Source organism: Rhinolophus hipposideros, assembly GCF_964194185.1.
Source record: "Rhinolophus hipposideros genome assembly, chromosome: 16".
Classification (NCBI taxonomy): Eukaryota; Metazoa; Chordata; class Mammalia; order Chiroptera; family Rhinolophidae; genus Rhinolophus; species Rhinolophus hipposideros.
Window position 1 is genome coordinate 56375955 of NC_138062.1, and position 20381 is coordinate 56396335.

Sequence of the window (20381 nt, forward strand, 5' to 3'; positions counted from 1 at the left end):
CCCTAACCCCAGAGCTGGAAGAAGACCCTGCTGGACAGAGGGTGCCAGAGACAGGGGCAGAGGGCCTGGATGGGGGAGTGGCAGACACTGGAACGAAGAGAAAAACAGACCCAGCCCTCCCTATGCCCAGCTCCTCCTTGCCTGCCCCTGGTCTACCTTGATCTTGGAGCCGGCGGTGCTGGGGCGGCCCTTCTTGTCTACATCCAGCTTCTCGGGGAACAGCATCTGGAAGAAGGCTCTAGGCAAGGGGAAGGAAGGGGTTGGAGGTGCAGCTGGACCTTGGGGTGCCCTCTCCCAGAGGTGGGGCTGCCTAGGTGCCTCGGACCCAGAGGGCACGCTGCACAGTTATAGCTCTTGAGTGTGGAGGATGAGATGGTGAGAACTGGTGGGTTGATTTCATCCTTTTCAGTTCCTTGATTATTTGCCCTGTTATTTCTTCTGCCATGACCACACAGGGCTTGGGTAGCAAGTAAAATAGAAAAAAAGTTAAATTAAGTAGGAAAATGCAGTATCTTGGGCAACAGAGGCAGGTCCCCTTGTGGGAACCATCTTACATGCACAGGCTGAGATGAATATGCAAAGAAATATGGAGAAGGATGCCGCTGAAGCCTTGTTTGTGATAGTCAAATATGGGCATAACCTAAGTGTCCAGCAACAGGGAATCATCTTACATGCACAGGCTGACATGAATATGCAAAGAAATATGGAGAAGGACGCCGCTGAAGCCTTGTTTGTGATAGTCAAATATGGGCATAACCTAAGTGTCCAGCAACAGGGAATCCATTAAATCCACTTTGGTATATCATGGCTCCCTTCCTCATCTCCTCAATGAGATCTTCCCTGTTTACCGCAACACAGAATGAGTGCATTATTTAATAGATACAGAGTATCCATTTGGGGGAATGAAAAGTTCTGGAACTAGATGGTGGTGATGGTGGTGCAACACTGTGGCTATACTTAATGCCACTGAATTGTACAACTTAAAGTGAAAAGGTAAATGTTATATTATGTGTATTTTATCATAATTAAAAGATTAAAGTAAAAAAAAAAAGAATGGTGCCCTCCCTACTCTCTATCCCTTTATTAATTTAGTTTTTCTTCACAACATGAGTCTCAGTGGTTCTCAGACTTCAGGGGGCCCCAGAATCACCAGGAGAGTTTGTCGAACACAGAGGACCTTGCCCCACTTGGGTTGGCTCCCCATAAATTCTGACAAGTTCCCAGGGGATGTTGATGATGCTGGTCCAGGGACCCCCCCGCCTCCTGAGAACCACAGCTCTGTGCTTTCCAACATGGTGGTGGCCACTGGTCACATGTGGTTATTGAGGCCCTTGAAACTTGGCCTGTCCAAACTGAGATGTACTGTAAGTGTTAAAATATATACTGGATTTCAAAGAATACGCAGTACGGAAAAAGCAAATGAAAAATATTTCATTAGTAATTTTTAAATATCGATTGCATGTTGAGATGATGATATTTTGGGTATAGTGAGTTAAAGAAGATATTTTAAAATGCCACCTGTTTCACCTGTTCACCTTTTTACTTTTTAAGCGTGCTTACTAGAAAATTCAAAATCATACAGGTGATGGGCCTGGGGATTGACTGCAATTTGGCATGAGGGATCTTTTTGGGGTGATGAGAATGTTCTGGATTGTAGTCTCTGTACTAAAAACCACTTCTTATATGGGGTGCATTTACTGGTATATCAATGGTACCCGAATAAGGCTGTTTTTTTTAAAAACTACATGTGTAGCTTGAATCTATTGGATGTGGAATATATTGGACAGCTCTGCTCTCGATCAGTGAATCTCAAACTTTAATGTGCACCGGGCACCCTAGGAGGTGGGGGCGGGGATCTTGTTAGAATGCAGATTTCGATTCTGTCTGTCTGGGGTGGAGCGTGAGATTCTGCATTTGTAACCAGCTCAGCGGATGCCCAAGTGGGTGGTCCAGGAACCACACTCGCAGCCCTTTCAGAACCACCGTCTTACGACTATTCCCCTGATGCTAGCTTCTATTTGCCTTTTTTCTAGTTCAGTGTCTGTCTCCCCACTGGGCTGTCAGCGAAATGAGAGCACCCGTGATCTCTGACTTGTTTCGCCACCTATCCCCACAAGTTCAAATGGTGCCTGATCCACAGCAGAGCTGGAATAAAATTTTTTGAGGTGTAAAGCCAAAAAGATGGAACCTGGTAGGCAGCTGTGATCAGGGAGATGGATCCATGTGTGTTCATACAGGAAAGTGTAGAGCGTGATGTTTTCACTGCGTAAAAAGGGAAACTGTCCGTACCCTGCATGGGTTTCTAGTCGGGCCGCTGGAAGGGCCATAAAGACCAAAGGGTTACTGTTTAATCAGAACCAGTCACTGGAAATACTGTCCTTGTCACACAGCCACCCCACAAAGTCAGTGGTGTGATGGGAGCTCTGGGGAAGGTAGGGTGGTCCCTGGGCCTCCCCCATTCCCATGGGGCGGCTCTATCCAGATGTCCCCACATCTGGGACCACTCACTGCTCGCTGGTCTGCATCATCTCTATGAGGTCGGAAAAGAGAACATCCCGGTTCCTCTCACAGAAGCCACTGACGTCATAGGAGACCTGGAGGAAGGTGGCATTAGGGGGTGTGAGGGGCTGAGGCTTGGGTAGGTAGGGAGGCTTACAGACCAGGTGGTCAGGGGTCCTGCTCTGGGGTGAGAGGACGGGGGACAGTATCTATGGTTCAGAATAGGGGGCAAGGGACAGCAGCAGCTTTGGCCTGGGGACCCTGGAAGTCTGATGCTCAAGTTGAAATTGGAGGGTGGGAGCTGCAGTCTGAGTCAGAGGTGAGGGGAGGTGGGGATTACAGTCCAGATTAGAGGGTGGGCTGGAGCCAGGGCAGGGTTCCCTGGGGTGGGGTTTCTGCTACTTGATTGGACGTCAAAAGGTCAGATTGAGCATGTGTGTTCTGGCCAATTGGGGGCATGGGGGGCTCGTCGGGGGAGGGTTACAGCAGTGGCTGAAGACCCTGGGGGACTTGAGCCAGGCTTGTGGGCTGGGTCTGCTACCCCATGGGGGCTCTCCATCGTCTTGGCTGTGGATATTCCCTGGCTCAGGGAACATAGGGGCTTCAGCCCATTTTAGAGACTGGTGGGCCACTGCCAGCCTTCACCTCTGCCACCCATGTGAAGGTCAGTGGCAGATGCTGCAGTCCTGACAATTGGGGAGGCAGACCGTGGCCAGGGTGGAATGCCAGTGGATTTCTGTAGCCTTGGGGAGGGGTCTATAGGGGCTGTAGCCCATTTTGGAGGGTGGTAGGTTGCAGCAAGGGCCTGGGGGGCTCCAAGTTGGGGTCAGAAGGTGGTGGGCTGTGTCCTGGGTCTGGGGCTTAGTGGGGCTTACAGCTCAGATTGGGGTTTGGGAGTCTGCTGCCCGATTTGGGGTCAATGGGAGGGAGTTTCTGTCCTGTAAATGGGAGCTGTCCTGTTAGTAGGAGGAGCTGTGGCCTTGTTCAGGGACCAGTGGGTTTCTGCAGCTCTGGCTGAAGGCATGGTGGGGGGCCCAGGCCAGTTTCTGGGGGTCAGTGGGTGAGGTCCGTGTTTCTGGTCAATTGGGATAGGGCTGGAGAAGGGGGTGGGTGAAATTCTGCAGCCCTGGCTGGGGGTACCCAAGGGCTCCTTCCGTTAGGAAGTTGGGAGGCTGCAGCCTGGAGCACCCAGGGTCTGTGAGGGGGTGCCCCTGGGTGCCACCCAGCAGCAGGGCGAGGGGCGCAGCGCACCTTGCCAGCATAGTGGTGGATGACAAAGCCAGCGCTCCAACTGTTGAAGTGCTCGTGGTTGCCTACGGCCCCCTGCAGCTTCTGCAGCAGCGTCTGGTCGGCGCCGCCGCCCGTGGCGTGCATGGTGGCACACACGTCGTCCAGGACGCTCATGATGCCTGGGGGGCTCTGCGGGCATGGGGAGGCGGCAGCGGCACAAAGAGCTTCATCAGGGTGGGAGTGGAGGGGGTGGGGGTCCAGGTGTGTGTGTGGGGGCTGCTGTGGAATCTCCCTGGGACACAGGATGGGGTGAGGGACCCCATAAGGGATCCACGCCTCCTTCCCTGCCCCAGACTGGCAGGCCTGGTGGGGGATCTGTCAGCATTGACCCCTCTGTCCCTGAGCAGGCTGGCCGGGGGAATGTTTGTTGAGTGAATAAGTGAAAGGTGAGCAGGTGGACAGTGAGTGGGTGAGATGGCTGAAGAGATATGTCAGTGCTCCTGGGTTGAGAAGGGCCTATAGGGGCCATTAGCACCTCCCAGGTCTCCCAGGCTCAGCTCTGGGGCCTAGCGAGACCCTCCCCCAATGCTGGCCCGGCCCTCACCAGCTTGTTTTCGATGAGGTCACAGACGATTTTGTTGTTGAAGTACTGGATGGGGGTCCAGCGGATGCCCTCCTGTACATACTCCTCCTGGGGGAGGCAATGGGGGTGGGTACTGGGCAAAGGTGTGTGCATTTCTAGAATGTGTGCTCCACAAGCATGGGCGAAGGAAGTGGGGCAGGTGTTCACCCCCTCCCATATTTCCCCCACGATCTCATCATTAGGACTGTCTCCAGTGACAAAGCCCATTGCCCTGTGTGGGGAAGGCTGGATTGCCAACCCCAGCAGCCCTCGACCACAGACAGACCGAAGCTGGTGGATAAATACCCAGGCTCCCTCGCTCCTCGGTGGGCCAACCCCGAGGTCTGCTCTGCAGAGTTTCCCTGAGGCCCAGCAGAACGGAGCCCCACTTGCTCATTCACACACCCTATTGGAGTTCTTTTCAAAAATCCCTCCCTCACTTCCTCACTCCTCTCCTGGTCTTTGCCCTGAATCCTTGACTGAGGCTCTGCATCTGCGGGACGGGACGAATGAAAACATCAGGGATTTTTGTCTGGGCTGTTCATGGCTGTCTCCCAGCACAGCAGACAGGGCCTGGCACACAGCAGGGATTCAGTGAGTAATTGTGAAGGAATGAACAAAGAGCTTATTCCCCAGTGCTTGTCAAAGCTTTACAGGTAGAAAACCTCTTCCGAAGGAAATCTCATGGTGGACCTGGATGGGTCAGCAGAGAGAGGTGGGAATGGGGGGCTGGGTTGTCCCCCGGTTGCTCAGTGACCTTCATGTCCCATGTCCCTGGCCCCTTGGCCGCCCTGCGCACCTGCTCAGCCTTCAGGGTGAGTTCGATGAAAATCTGCTGTAGCTTCTCATTGACAAAGTTGATGCAGAACTGCTCAAAGCCGTTTTTCTGCCGAGGGAGGAAAAGAGTGCTTCCTTCAGTGGGCTGATGCTGGGGGCTGCTGGGGCCACTGGGACAGCCCAGGGCGCATAGGGAGGGGCAGCGTGTGAGCCGGGGAGCAGAGGCCGTACCTGGAATATCTCGAAGCCGTAGATGTCAAGCACGCCAATACTGTACTCTTCCTGGGGCTTCTGCATAGCTCGGTTGATGGCCTGTGATGTGGGTGGAGACAGGAGGTGAGTACCAGCCTGCAATTCCCTTGATATGCTCTTAGCCACGTTGCCAGGCTATGTCCCCTTACACCAGTTTGTCTCCTGCCTTCCGCAGCTCTGTGCATACCACCTTCAGGCACCCACCTGAGGACCCCAGGTCTTAGAGCATCCGGGTTCCTGCCTGGGGAGCCAACTCTGCCCCTGAACCACTCTGCCTCTCCATTTTCTCATCTTTAAAATGGTTAATAATAGCAACTGTCTTGCAGGGCTTTTCTGAAAAGTTGCATAAATTGATGCACGTAAAACAGTTACAACAGTACCAGGCACACACTAGGTGTTACGTAATATTAGCGACTGTTGTCATCATTCCTGACCTTGACACACGCCATTCCCATCTGCCCCCATCCAGTCCGTCCCTTTGTCCTCCTGAAAGTCCTCTTCTTGGCTCTCAAACGCACCCACCCCTCTCCATCGCCACAGCGCCGTCCCAGTCCAGGCTTGACGGCTCCAACAGCCTCAGCCGCCTCCTTCCTGGGCTCTAAGCCACGGCCAGAGGGAGCCCCTCAGTTTTCCATCTGATCACTCCTGCCCCTGCTTGATGCCTCCCACATTCGGGAATTGGTGAGGTTGTGACAGTCACGCCTGCCTCCCCTACTTGGCTGGTCCCAGATGGCCTCTCCCACCCCTAGTCCTGCCGCACTTGCCTCCACGAGGAAGTCGAAGAGACGGGAGTAGAGCCCCTTGGCCAGGGCGTCGCGGGTATAGGTTGCCTGCTCCACATTGAGGGTCACGTCGATGGACTCGCTGCGCCCACCCCAGCGGCTGTCCATCTTTCGGCTGGTCAGCTTCTCCTGCAGCCGCCCACTGTCGATGCCCAGCAGGTAGGCAGGGAAGGCCAGGACTGCCGGGCAGGGAAAGGGGCAGCCAGTCAGGTCAGGCTCTTAAGCCTCTTTGGGTGCTTCTGTCTCTTCCTATTTTGCCCAGTGACACCAAAATAGCCCTCGTGGGTTCTCATCCTCCGGGGGCTGAACGAGGCGGAAACAGTTCACACATGCACACGCCTGCATCCCGCCCTCCCCACTCACGGTCCACACTCTCCACCCGGGCGTAATTCCCGTCTTCGCAGAAGCTGATGTTTCCCAAGTGCAGGATCCCTGCCACAAGCTGCAGGACCAGCTGCTGGATGTTAGGCGGGATCCCAATGACCTGCATGGCGCTCTGTGGGCACAATGGGGACAGAGCCTGTGCCACTGATCCTCACCTCCACCCTGGCCCCTGGGATCAGACGCAGAGTCAGGACACCGCGGTCTCTGTCCTGCCTCTCCCACCCACTGGCTGTGTGACCGTGGGCATGTCCCTGCCCCGCTCCAGGTCTCGGTTTCCTGATTTGTAATGAGGTTGCGGGGGGGGGGGGGGGGTGCTCACCAGGGTCTCGCTGAACTCACTCCTGTCATCAGTGCCATCCACCTTGTAGGTATCCGATTGGTTGAGGTAGTAATAGTAGTCGGGGGTCATGAGCCCCAGGTTCTGTCGCTGCTCCTGGGAGGCCCCTTCCAGCAGCTGGAGGGTGAGTGACGCTCATGGATCTGGCACTGGATTGGCACAGGCCCTGTGGTGCCCCAGTCCTCACTGTCGTGGGCTCCCGGACATGGACCCTCCCACTGTCTACCCCGGACTGCAGCTGGGGCTCCCCCGTCCACGCACCTGATAGTAGATGTGAAAGTTCCTCTCGTTTTCATTCTGCGTGACCACGCGGGATTTCTCCAGCAGGAAGTTAGAGATCTTACCCCCATCTGGCTCCCCGCCGCGGCTGAACTGGATCTCAAAGTACTTGCCCTGAACCCGACAGAACAATGTCAGCCCCCCAGGGCTCCAGCGGGGCAGGTGGGGGGAGGGTCGGGGCTGGGTCTGATGAGCCTGGTCTCTTTCCCTTTCTTACCCATGGACTTCAACTTGCTTTCCTCTCCCCACTTCCCACTTATGGGCTGCTTGTCCTTTTCAGCAGCTCCTTTCCTCCTCTCCATTTTCCCCTAAGCTCTGTCCTGGGCCAAGAATGCCCTTTCCTCCCTCTCTGATGCTTCAGCCCTCACTTGGGGCATCCAGTCCTGTGCCTGGAGCACAGAAGTCTCACCGTTTATTGACCAGTTTCCCAGTCTCTCCACCACAACATAGATGCTTCCACGTATTTATGCGATACTACTGGTTCCAGTGATCCTGAGTGTCTCCCACATGTTGTCCCTGCCCAGAGCAAGGGTCCCACAAGCCCCTTCTTTGGTGTCTGACACCATCTGGGTTCTGCTCTGGCTGGAGGTTAGGGGGCAGACAAACCTCTTTACTTCTCCTTTCTGCCACCTCCATTTAATAGCAATACAAGTTATATCATCATACTACACAGACACCTGTGATATATGACATACTTATTCTATTGTACAATAAACTATATAAGATAAAATGTAATTATACGTTTTTGAGGTTCACCCATGTTTTTGTGTGTTTCAGTAGTTTGAAAACATACTGTGTGATTCCATTTCTATGAAGTTCTAGAACAGCTGAAACTAATCTAGGTGAAAAAACAGGAATGGTTGCTTCTAGGGTAGGGTGGGAGTAGAAATTGAATAGAAAGGAACAGAAGGGAACTTTCTGGAGTGATGGTGATGTTCTGTATATTGATAGGGGTTTGGGTTACACAGTGTGTGCATTTTTCCAGACTCAGTGAATGGTCCACTGTAGATTTATGTATTTTTCTGTATGCAAACTTTAAAAGAAAGAAAAGAACTGTAAATGTATGATGATGGCCTATAATGATTTGCATATTGAAGTGTTTGGGAGGAAAGCTTTGGTGTCTGCAGCTTGCTTTGTTGTGCATCAAAAAAATGGATGGAGACAGAATAAAGCAAGTATAGTAAAATGTTAATGATAGAATCTAGGAGACGGGCATACAGGCATTTATTGTACTATTTCCCAATTTTTCTGTGTATTTGAAATTTGTAAAAAAATAGTGAGTAAAACACTTAAAGTATAATTATATGATAAAAATATATTAGAAAGTAAAACTATAACTAATAATATGTTAGGAAATTAAAAAATCTTATTAGTACATGGGATTTAAGTCATTTCCACATGCAGGCATTGTTCTGAAATTGTGGAGGTCTATGAGATGGATTTTAATATCATCCCCATTTTATGGATGAGAAAACAGGAGACTCAAGTTAATTGATTTTTTTGTCCAAGCTACATACCTAGTGACAGAACCAGACCATAAATCCAGATCTGTCTACCTCTTTTGTCTTCCATTAGGCCCAGCATGGCGCCTGACACAAAGAAGAAGCCTAAGAACTATTTTTTGAAAGAAAGAAAGAAGGAATAACTTGGACCTGAAATGTGATTAGGAACAGATGTGATATGATGGCAGCTAAGGGAGTATGTGAGAATGTGACACAAACATGCCATAGCCTCCACAATTCAGCCAGTGGGGGACTCTTTTTCAGATGGACCATAAGCATGAAATGAGTCTCCCATTCAGGAGCAGGTATTTCCTGTGTTCTTGGGAAATACGCGTGTGTGTGTGTGTGTGTGTGTGTGTGTGTGTGTGTGTGAGTGTGTGAGAAAGTCCATGTGGAGGGGAAGGTTGCTCCAAAGCGGGGCTATTGACTCACAAAGCGACTGGAATTGTTGTTGCGCACGGTCTTGGCGTTGCCGAAGGCCTCGAGCAGTGGGTTTGATTGCAGGATGATATCCTTCACATGCTGGGGGCAGAGGCAGGTGGGGTGGGAGGAGGTCAGGCTGAGGCACGGGTGGGGGGATGAAACACCATGGAGTGGGAGGAAAACCAGGCCTTCTTTCTGTTTTTGCCTCACCTGGACCTTCTCGCCCCCTCCAGACACTTTGGAGATGTAACCCATGATGTATTTGGCTGCCACCGTCTTTCCAGCTCCACTCTCTCCACTGAGAATGGGTGAGAGAAGGAATGATCAATGGCCAGGTGGAGGGGAAGTGCCCTTTTTAGTTCCTGATTGTTCGTTCACTCATTCATTCATTCATTCATTCATTCATTCATTCATTCATTCCCTACTGGGTGCCAGGCACTCTTCTAGGCACTGGAGATACAATAGTGAACAAGACAGATACAAATCCCTGCCCTCCTGGAACTGACATTTAGAGAACAGATGGACGGTAACAGAATGACTAAATAAAATCGATTATGGGTCAGATGGTGACAAGGGGAGTAAAGCCAGGCTGGGGGCAGAGAGGGACAGCCAGGCTCTGTTAAGGTCAGGAAGGAGTTCCGCATCAGTCTCCTGGGGGCAGTGATGCTGTTTGATCAGGGCCTGGGCATGACGGTCTGGGGCCGCTGTCGTACCTGATGATGACACATTGGTTCTCACAGTCGATGAGCATGTTCCGATACATATTGTCCGTGAGGGCATAGATGTGTGGGGGATTCTCGTACTGGGCCTGGTGGGGGAAGGCTCGTCTCAGCCGAGGGCTAGGGGCTGGGGTCCTGGGGACGGTGCCTCCCGCCCACCCCCATCGACCCTGGCCTCACCGCGCCCTGGTACAGGTCGACCTCACGGTCAGTGAAGTAGGGCATCTGCTTGAAGGGATTTATGGAGATGAGCACGGAGCCAATGTAGGTCTGGCGGGTGGTTAAGGGCCATGCAGTGTCCTAGCCCACTCTGTCCCTCACAGGCCTGTCCCCTCATCCCGCTCCCCCAGAGCCTCCTAGAGCCCCACTGTTCAGAGCAAGGGATGGAGCTACTCAGATGTGTCCTGGGAATCCTCGGAAAAATCAGGACTGGGTCCAGAATGGGGGGAATGGGAGAGTTATGGCTGAGCTACCCCGGGACAGAGGGAGCAGTAGGGCCCACAGCCACCCCAAAGGAGAGCCCTGCTGTCACTCCATCTGTCCCCTGTCCTACCACCCGGTGCTCTCCCTGCCCATCCCATCCGCCATTGTTTGGCTCAGGCCTCTGCATGTCCCTTCTGTGCTGAGGCCCCTCTGACATCCTTTCCTGTGTTCATCCACCTGCCCTCCTTCCCTCCCTGGGTCAGCCATCCTCCTATCCCTCTGTCCTCCTTCATGTGCCGGCCCCGCCCGCGGCCCAGGGTACAAAGATGTAGTCGTCCATGAAGCGCTTGCGGAGGTTGCTCACGATGGCTTCCTCAGTGATCTGGGGCAGCAACACCATGTCGTCCACACCGCTCTGTTTCACATTGTGGCTCTGCCAGTGGAAGCGCTCCTTGCTGCCCTGGGGGTGGGGGGTGGGGTGGAGGTGAGCCCTGGCAGGGGGACGGGGTGGGGTGCCTCAGCGTGCCCCTCCCTAGCTCACTTCCATCTCCAGCTTCTGATGGTGTCTCACCTCCTTCCCCACCTCGGAGGCACCAGGGGAGGTGGGTGAGGTCCAGTCCGGGCTCCCTGCCCCCCAGGAAGAGGCCAGACAGAATGACAGCTCCTCCTCCTCACTTCCGTGTCAGCCTCTCTGCTCCTCACTTCCCCAACTCCCTTCCCCCTACTGAAGCCCACAACAAATCCTTGACTTCTCAGTGGCATTTGACCCAACGCCCACCCATTCCACCTCAAGATGGTCTCTTTCCTCCTACTCCCCTCTTCCTCTCTCCTGGTCATGCCTCCCAGCCCAGACCTCTGAGATCCCCAGAGCCCCTCTGTAACCTCCACCTGCTGTGCCCAGCTGTGACACTGCTCCTCAGTTCCCACAGCCTTCTGCTGCCCCTGCCACCATCTTCTCCATCCTCAGAGCCTTCGCCCTTCCCAGTGCCAGCTCCAGCACTTTCCCAGCCTCCCACTTTCCCTTATTTCCTCCTTGTTTTCCATCAGTTGACACCTTCCTTAGGGCCCCAAGGAGGAGACTCAGACACAGGCTCCTCACAAGAACTCCTCCAGGAAGCCTTCCTAGAATGTTTTCTCCTTTCAGCCCAACTGAACTCATCTAGTGCCTTAAACATATAAGCACACTGTCTCTCTCAGGCCCACTCTGCCTCTGTTCAGTACACCCCTGCTGTGGAAAAGTCTAGCAAACAGAAGAGTGGTGGTGGTTGGAGCTCCACTGTCTGGTGCACTCATGCTCACATGACATGTCCCTGCTCCAGGAAGCCTCTTACCCCCAGACCAGGAGCTCCTAGAGGGCTGGGGCTGGGATGGAGTCTTCCTCAGCCCTAGCAGGGAGGACCAATCAAATGAACAAGGGAAAAGGGTGAAGAAAGAAACGCAACTTCAGAGGAAAGACCCCAAGGGCAAAGGATGCTGGGAATCAGTCAAATCTTCAGCGATGACCAGTGTTTGCCAGGAAGATTCCAGGGAATGGAGACAAGCAGGCTGGACAGAGGGCAGTCTGGCAGGGGTCAAACAGGAGGGTCAGTGTGGGCAACTGTAGGGCAGAGGTGAATGAGAAGACAGCCTTTCCTGGGGGCACTGGGGATCCATGGAAGAGGGGGGTTTTGTCAAGAAATGCCCACAGACGTTACACATGCCCGCTGTGGTGGGGCAGGTCTGTGTTGTCATCCTGGCTGGGTGACCTAACACCTCCATGGGCCGCCGTGGCCGCATCTATAAAATGAGAGGAAGGCTCACTTGCCAGGGCTGATGTGAAGATGAACCGCTCTGGGGAGCAAAGTTGGGTGGGCGGCTCATGCTCTTTCCCGGCCTCAGCTGTTGTGTGACAACAGGCCTGGGCAGAGGGGCGCGTGACAGAACAGTCACTAAGCTCCTGACACTGGGCAGGAAGTGCCCCATGTTACCAGCAATCTGCATAACAACTCAGCGGGGAGTAGGCTGGGAGGGAAACTGAGGCTCAGGAAGCGCAGTGGCTTGACACTTGACTAAGGACATAACTACATTGTTTTCGAGGGAGTGAGATTCGAGTCTGGGTCCATCTGGCAGCAAAGGTCAGGCTCTGGTGTCTATACGCCCAAGTGGCTATGACCCAGAGGACTTGAAAATTGAGAGGGTTTTGATCAAGTGCACGGAGAGGGGTTGCACCAGGCAGAGCGAACCACCCACAGAGGAGCAGAGGTGTGACTGAGGCAGGGCAGGACACAGAGGAGGGAGTGTGGGGAGTCAGGGCTCGAACCCTTTCAACTGCTTCCAGCCTGAGTAGTGAGAGTGGGTTTCTCACATGGCACATCCGATCTTGTGGCTTTTCTTCTGTATGTGGCTTCCCATTGCCCTCCCAGCTATCCATTCCACAAAACATTCTTGAACACCTACTGTGTGCTGGTAATTAAGGCCTTGGGGAAGAACTCTTTCAGTATTTTCCTGAGGTGCCTCTAAGCCTTTGCAGACACTGAGCCCTCTGCTCAGAACACCCTTCCTGTCTGGTGAACGCCAATCCATCCTTTAAGACCTGACTCAGGGGATGCCTCCTTCGAGAAGACCTCCCTGGTCTTCTCCCTGGACAGGTCAGGTGCTGTCTCTGGACTCCCACAATCCCCTGGGCGTCCCCCACAATAACCCCATCCATGTTTTGGACATCCCACACATCTGGTGTGTGAGCTTCCCAGGGCAGGGGCTAGGCCATGCCTGGCTCAACGAGACATCAAGTCTCACGTGAATGAAGGAGTGAGGAACCAGGTAGTTCATGAATGAATGGAAGGGAGGGTGTCAACCAGGCTCAGGTCCTGAAGGGCCTCGAATGCCAAACAGAGGAATTTGGACTTGATTGTCTGAAGCTTGGAGCGTCCTCAGCAGGGCCGTACTGCCCCTGGGTGCACTTTAGGAATTGTGGGAACACTTTTGGTTGTCACAGGGATGGGGACATGCCTGGCATTTTAAGGGGGCCACAGGTGCCAAATTTTCACTCAAATAATCATCCTGCTTGCAGCTCCCCATCCCACCCAGCAGATATCCACGTAGGTGACAAACCTGCTTATAATCAATAATTGGAACTGAGAACTAAATTCAATTTTATGTATAAACAGAAAATCTATGTATTTTTTGCATGGTTGATACCCATTGCATTTTTCTGGCATGTGACTGTCTTGTATCAAGGGAGATTTTAGTTTTGTTCAGATTTTGCTAAGAATTGTTCAGCATTTGGAAGTTCATGCTGCTTGTGGTGTTCACGGGGCCTACACCCCACTCGTGTGTGGGGCTGTCAGCTCGCTGACACAAGCCTATGTCTAGGTGTGAGCACCTGGTGGCTCCAGTGGCCATTCTTGGGCCACTGGCATGAGCACTTTCATATTTATGTACACATTTCATTATAAATGACTTTCTCCTCCGCATTGCTGGGGATCCATTAATTATTTTTGAAACAGTGGGCGTCGGTGTTTTTCAATACCTGTGAATTGCATTTCAGAGTTTTAAGGGGGCCCATCAAAATGTTTGTGATAAGAAGGGGGCGCTGGGTGTGATGTGCTAAGAACCCTGGGATGCACTGGGAAGGGTGGGGGAAGGACAAAGTTGTGGGAGCAGCATCGTGGAGGGTTGGAGAGGGTGCCATGACAGGCTGAGCAGGGGGCCAGCTGTGAGGTCAGAGGCAGCCAGGACCGGAGATGGACTGCAGGTAACAAGGGTCCGTTGGGAGAAGCAGGGAGCCATTGATTGCACCCCAAGCTACTGGAGATCATCGGTGCTCATGGGAGACAAAGAGGGGCCCTACGGAGAGTGGGGGTGACCTCACGATCAGAAGTCAGATTGGGAGGTCAGGGGTGTAGACAGATGGAGGATGTTTTGGGACTGTCTGGCTGAGAAGGGGAAGAGGGAAAGAAGCTGTGGGGGTGGGGGGAGGGTCAGGGGAACATGGTTCCTGTTTGTAAGATGGGGAGACCCAAGTGTGCTGGTGAGAAAAGACATGAAATTCAGGAGCAAAGTGGCATCATTCATGGTCAGGGTGGGGGCTATTGGGAGGGACAGGAAGTGGATTCTCTCTCTGAAGACCTCACTGGGCGGGGCCTTGGGTAGTAACTATGGTAACTGACTACAACAATAGCACCCGTAGTTAACAGCCGATGGGCACTTATTCTCTGCCAGACTCTGGTCTAAGCTTTTTCTGTGATTCACCTTATTTAATCCTCTCAGCACATACTGAGGTCAGTACTATGATTAGGTTCACTCTGTGGAAGAGAAAACTATGGCAGAGAGAGGTTAAGGGTCCTTCCCAAGATCACACAGCAGGAGGGAAGACCTGGGGGAGGACTCATGAAGCTATCGGTCTCCCAGCCCAGTCTTGGTCAGATGTGGTTGGGGTTGGTACTTTGGGTCAGATGAGCATGGGGCAGAGACACGATGGGTCCTGTCCAGGGTTTCCCCTTTGGGGTCAGCCAGTCTCCATGTTCCAGGGCCCCTCAGGCAGAGCTGACACTCAAGGCCACTTCCTTTCTCTGAGGTCAGAGGCCTCCAGGCTGGCTGTGTCTGCCTCTCCTGGCCCCGAGGACTTGGTTCCTCTTCCTGTCCCTCCCCACTTCCCCCACCGGGCTGAGTGGTCCTCTGCCTCCTGCAGTCCTTGCCATCTCTCCCTCTGTGTTCTGCCCCAGGCACCCGGGACCCCCACATCCACTCCCAGCTCCATGGCATCCTAAAATCCACGGGTAGTTAGTGGCAGTCGGAGAGAGGGCTTTGCTCAAGTGCGTACAGTGTGTGGGAGGACACTCAAGAATTGCGGCATGGGACCAATTGGGTGTGAGGCCTGGCTTGAGAGCTGACTGACTATCTGACCCCGGGAGGCCACTAATTCTCCAAGCCTCAGTTTCCCCATCTGTAAAATGGATTCCATAATAAACTTCCTTCATGGATTTGCTGAGAAAAGTAAATGACCTAGCATAGAGAAAAGGTGCACTGGGGTGCCTCAGGAAATGGCAGCTGGTGGCCCCCAAGAGCATTTAGTGGAAATGATCAGTCTTTGACAGCAGATATAGGAGCTGGTCAACATATGTTTGCTTGTTGAATGAATGAATGAATGAATGAAGTACCATTGTGATGGAACTGCCTCCTGCCCTGTGTCATGGGTATCCCTCTCTCTGTGGCCCCCAAGTCTCCACTGGTCAAGCTGAAAACTGTTTGTTCCTAAGTCCCTTACTTGGGGGTGGGGTTCAATGAAGAGGTTGTGGTCAGAGTTGACCACAAGCCAAGTATGACTCAACCAGCTAGGCTCTTGTGAAAGACAGTCCGGGGCTGGAGATGGCTGAGGTGGGACGGGGAAGGTAGCTTCTAACTTCAGCTCTTCAGAGACGCAGACGGCACGGCACGGAAGGTGGGGCTTCCCTGGTGTCAGAGGAGGGAGGGGCTGTTTGTGACCAAGGTGATGGCTCCTGCAGGGCCAGGGGCATTTGGAGCCCTGTAGTGAACATACTTTCTGAGCCTCTACTGTGCATGGAGGTAGGTGGATCCAGGCCTAGGGGAGTTCAGTGGACCCCAAAGGGGCAAAGTGAATTGCCCATGGGAGGCTGTGGGTCCACATCAGACAGTGCTAAGGAGAGGTGGGGCGATCAGTATGGACTTCCTGTAGGAAACAGGCCTTGCAACATGAACATCCCAGGCGGTTGGGGGTGGCAGCAAGAGCCACGAATCAGGAAGGCCTTGGGTGTGTGGGGGACACCACCCCCTCCCCAGGTGGCCTCTCTTCTTGTAGGAGGACGAAGAGGTTGTAGGTCAAGGTGGCTGTTAAAAGTGTGACCTTGGGAGTCATTGAGTTGAAATCCTCTGCCACTTTTGGGTTGTACCGCGGCTTGCCTAACCTTCCTGTCTCAGTTTTCTCATCTGGAAAATGAGAATATTGAGGGCCACAGACCTCCCAGGGCAGCTGTGCAGATTCAACGAGGCCAAGCGTGTGAAGCAGACGTGCTAGCTCTCCTCAGCAGCTCCAGCAGCAGCAATAGCTGCCTTAAGTGGGCATGTCCCACAGGCACAGGGTACCTGGCCAGGAGGAATGGCTGGATGAGGGAGCTTTTGCAATTTGCCCCAACTGTTCTGGCCACCCTGCCCCTGGGTGGTGATGAGCAGTCCCATGCTGGAGAGAGCAACAAAACAGCCACTTCCTTCCTCGCTGGGGTCCTGTGAGCTGTGGTTGCCAGCCAGGAGGAGATGTGAAGCATCTGTGACTGCTGGAGCCAGCCCCCCACCCTTGGCCCTGCCTTGGCCCCCTGGTGTGCTCCTGGTGCCGCACCCTGCAGCCCTAGGCCGTGCAAACAACATTCTTACCTCCAAAGGCTCCCAGGGTCTCTCCCTCAGTTTTCTTTTAGCTTAGTCAGCCCCAACATGTGGGGGCCCTTGTCCTCCCAGAGTCCTTCCTCCTAATTCTCTCTTGGACCCCAGCCTTCCCATGGCTACTGCCCCTGGATCAAGCAGCTACATTGCTGGTCTCTCTATTTCATGTCTGCGCTTTAAAAACAAGCACTATTACACTCATGTCACCACCATCACCACCCGAGGACAGCCAATTGCCTCCTTCACCCATCCCGCCACCAAAGTCAAACAGAAACTGCTGATAACCCCAGTGGCAACACCTCAGCCAATATCAGACAGAAACAACAACCGATTCCACCAGCAATGTCCTTGCCATCACCCACTACCATCACCACCCATCATCACTAGCACCAGCAACCCATAGTAACCAACCGCCATCAACAACCACTACACAACAATATGGCCACCAACAAGCACTCATAACCAATGGTCAACAGCACCCTTTAAAAAACCAACAGCCTCCACTACTCCCGAGATTGTTACCAAAAATAGAGTGAACAACCAACAGCAAACAAACACCACCAGTGCCACCCAACTCTGAGTAACAGTGACCACCAATTACTATCATTCCATGGATCCACGCTCCAGCTGAAAACAACCGGCCAGCAGGCACTGATAGTCATCACTAGCTGGCACCAGTGGCAACCATCACTACCCCCAGTCCACCCACAAGAACCAGTTACCACCAACCTGCAACCACCAAAAGCAACATCATCGCCGCCAATGGTAATAATGACCCAACAGCCAATTTTCAACAGCAACTCATCTTCAACGACCAAGAACGAGTCACTTTCACCCGCTGCTACCACTAATTCCAGCCATGAATGAGCATCACAAACAATGGCAGCTACTGTGTCCTGAGTGCACGTTACGTGCTCTGTGAAGCACTTTCCATTGTCTGGCTGAGTCTTTCAACACTCGCCCTGGCACCTGTCACCCTCTGGGAAGACGTCGGAGGTACTGGCCCCCTGAATGGGTCCCACTCTTTTTCTCTGCCATGGGCCTCTGGGCTGAGTTTCTCCCTTCCCAGACCCTGTGCGCCAAGCAAACCGTTGACTAAGCATTTTTTGCACAGCTTCCTTGGGAGGGGTTGCTTTTCTCTGAGGTAGCAAATCATTTCCTGTTCTTTTGATCAAAGTCTGCCCAATGGAGCCCCTGAGTCTTCCTGGTGTGGCTCCTTCGTGGATGCGTTCCTGTCCCAAACCCAGAGCTCTAGCTGGTCGCTTGGCTGTGAGTGACGCAGGTGGGTCCTTGGGTCAGTGATGCCCAATTTATCATCAGCTTTCTGAAGTAAGATGTCCTCTCTTGGACTAATACAATCTCTGCCTCCCTGCCTCCACCCTGGTCAGCCACTTGCGGCGACTGCCAGAAGCCCTGCAGTTGTCATCACTGGCTCTGTGACTGTCCCAGCCACATGCCTTCATTGACAGAATGACAAAAACTGAAAGCTGAAGTGGCTTGCAGATGCATGAACTGTGGGAGTGACTTCTACGCCGGCCCAGGCTCTCTTACTGTGTCATGATGCTGCTCGGTCTAAATCTATGACTATGACTCGCCCCGCCCTGTCACCACAGACATCATTAGACCTCAACCTTACCAGGCGGCGACGCCTTTGACTGCAGTGTCTCCCCTGCTGTCCCCACATGGAGGGGTACCAGTGGTAGTGTGGACATGCTGTGTCTCACTGTGCACGGCTGTGATTGCTCCAGCTGGACCACCCATCACCTGCACAGGCACGCTGTCTCTACACCGTCATGTACCCCAACACCCAGTTGACACAGTTTCCCCTCGCAGCAGTGGACTCAGCAGGGCTGAACCCACAGACCTTCTGAAGTTCCAACTGAGAGGTCCCCAAAACACCTTGCACATCTCGACTGATTTCCAAATATGACGTATGTGGGAAGCGAGCCCCAGAGAGGGGAGATGAGTTGCCCAAGGACACAGGGGAGATGAGGGACCAAGCTGGGCTGGAAACTGGATTTCCTCAGCCCCAAGAAAGGGGTGTCCCTGTCCCTGCAGACATATGTGATCCCTCGGCCACTTTGTTCTCCAGTTACTGTTCCACCCTTAGTCCCCCACCCCATCACCATTCTAGCATCCTGTCCATCCTATGGGAGCTTGGTCCCTTGTGATGGATGCTGGGGGCACCCGAGCTGTACTGAGGGACCCCCAAAGGGTGTGCTGTGCCCCTCTCCCATCACTCCACTTTCTGATGCCTCCAGGGCACCTCTACATGGCTGGTTTTCCCACCCCTGAACTTCAGGGTCCACCGTGGAAGGACTTACCATGGTGGGGGTTGGCGTCTGGGTTCCTGCCCAAATGGGTCGTGGCAGGGGTGTAGGCTCAGGGAGCTCCGGGGGGTGGTTCAGGCATGGCCCTGCTCCTTCTCCTTCACCAGACTCCCAGCCCTAGTTCCTCTTACAACAGCCCCCCTCTCACTTCCTTTGGCGGGAGGGGCCGGCGGCTACAGGGGAGGGAAGCTGGGCCCAGAGGGCGGGGAGAGAGCTCCAGCAGCTGGCAGGGCTGAGGGAGCTGTTCGGGGCTCTGAGCCTGAAGAGAGAGGTCAAGGATTCATGGCAGCTGCTGTCAGATCCCAGAAAGCCCCCTCTCCAATTCCTTGGGGACAGAGGCTGCCACAAGGAGCACACAGGTCAGCTGGCTGCAGGACTGACCACTCTTCAGCATGACCCCAGGAAGTATTTGGGCTGCTCTGGTCTCATCAAAACCACTTCAGACATGTATCTGCTCTGGGCATCCCTGAATAAACACCTGCTTCCGGAGCGGCCTCTGCCGGTCCTGCCTTCAGAATGGCCTGTGCGTGCGTGCGAGTGTGTGTGTGTGTGTGTGTGTGTGAGAGAGAGAGAGAGAGAGAGAGAGAGGGAGAGACAGAGAGAGCAGCAGGACTGAATAGTTCCAGGGGCTGGATACACCTGGAAGGTCCCAGACTTTGGAGGTCAGATCTGGATTGAACAACCCCCAGCTCTGTTCCTTCCAGGGTCCCCCCATTTTTCTCATAAAACGGGAATGTGGCCCCTCCCAGCAGCACCAAGCACATACAGGACCCATCAAGTGTGGGCCCATGGCCTGATCTTTGGGAGATCAGCAAGCCATGTACTGGTCTTCTGAGTAAACGGCAGTTTTGAAAGGTTGTCACCTCCCCATGCCACATAGCGAGGAGGTGGCCAAGGCAGAAACCTAGACGCTGGGAGAGCCTGGCAGGGAACCTGGAGGACGGGGACATCCCTGTTGCACTGCCCCCTGTCCCCTTGTGGCCACATATGGAGAGAACCCCCTTTCTCCCTGTCTTTTGTGCAAGTTTACTCAACAAATTGTCTCGGTGCCAACAAACCTCAGCAAATGCCTCCGGGCACTAAAAGTTTATATGCAGGCATGAGGTCCCCCAACTTGTTGGGAACATCAGGGGAGGGTTCTGGGAGGAGGCGACCTTGTGCTGAGATTGCGGGGTGAGTAGGAATTAACCAGGTGAAGAGGGAAGGGGAGGGTACAAATGGCCAAGGGAACAGTTTAAGCAAAGGCCCCAAGATGGGAGGACGGCGGGAAGACAGGAAATTCTGGGAGGCAGGTGCAGCTGGAGTGTACCGGAATGGGAGGCGCCTGACCGCATGGCTTTGAGAGCCTCTGTGACAAGCTGTATTTTTGTCCTAAAATCACTGGACTCTAATCTGTATTGGTAAAAGCCCCCTTCTGGGCTGTTGGGGTGGGGACACACACAACGCGTGT

General features: G+C 53.6%; 1 protein-coding gene across 2 annotated transcripts in view; it reads right to left on the reverse strand.

Annotated features, from left to right (window-relative positions):
- Positions 1-19059, reverse strand: part of MYO1F (myosin IF) — a 31443-nt gene extending 12384 nt beyond the window's left edge. Inside the window, exons 1-16 of one of the 2 annotated variants that reach the window (XM_081076039.1) lie at positions 18926-19059; positions 10552-10689; positions 9987-10076; positions 9801-9895; positions 9298-9385; positions 9097-9186; positions 7145-7276; positions 6866-7000; positions 6526-6658; positions 6145-6341; positions 5360-5440; positions 5151-5237; positions 4334-4420; positions 3751-3918; positions 2509-2594; positions 157-238 (exon numbers count right to left, since the gene is read on the reverse strand). In XM_081076039.1, coding sequence (XP_080932165.1) covers positions 157-238; positions 2509-2594; positions 3751-3918; positions 4334-4420; positions 5151-5237; positions 5360-5440; positions 6145-6341; positions 6526-6658; positions 6866-7000; positions 7145-7276; positions 9097-9186; positions 9298-9385; positions 9801-9895; positions 9987-10076; positions 10552-10689; positions 18926-18928 — 1692 coding nt within the window. In that variant the 5' untranslated portion in view covers positions 18929-19059. The remainder of the gene's footprint in view (positions 1-156; positions 239-2508; positions 2595-3750; positions 3919-4333; positions 4421-5150; positions 5238-5359; positions 5441-6144; positions 6342-6525; positions 6659-6865; positions 7001-7144; positions 7277-9096; positions 9187-9297; positions 9386-9800; positions 9896-9986; positions 10077-10551; positions 10690-18925) is intronic. The other variant, XM_081076040.1, reaches the window with a different exon arrangement.
- Between the last annotated feature and the right edge of the window lie 1322 nt (positions 19060-20381).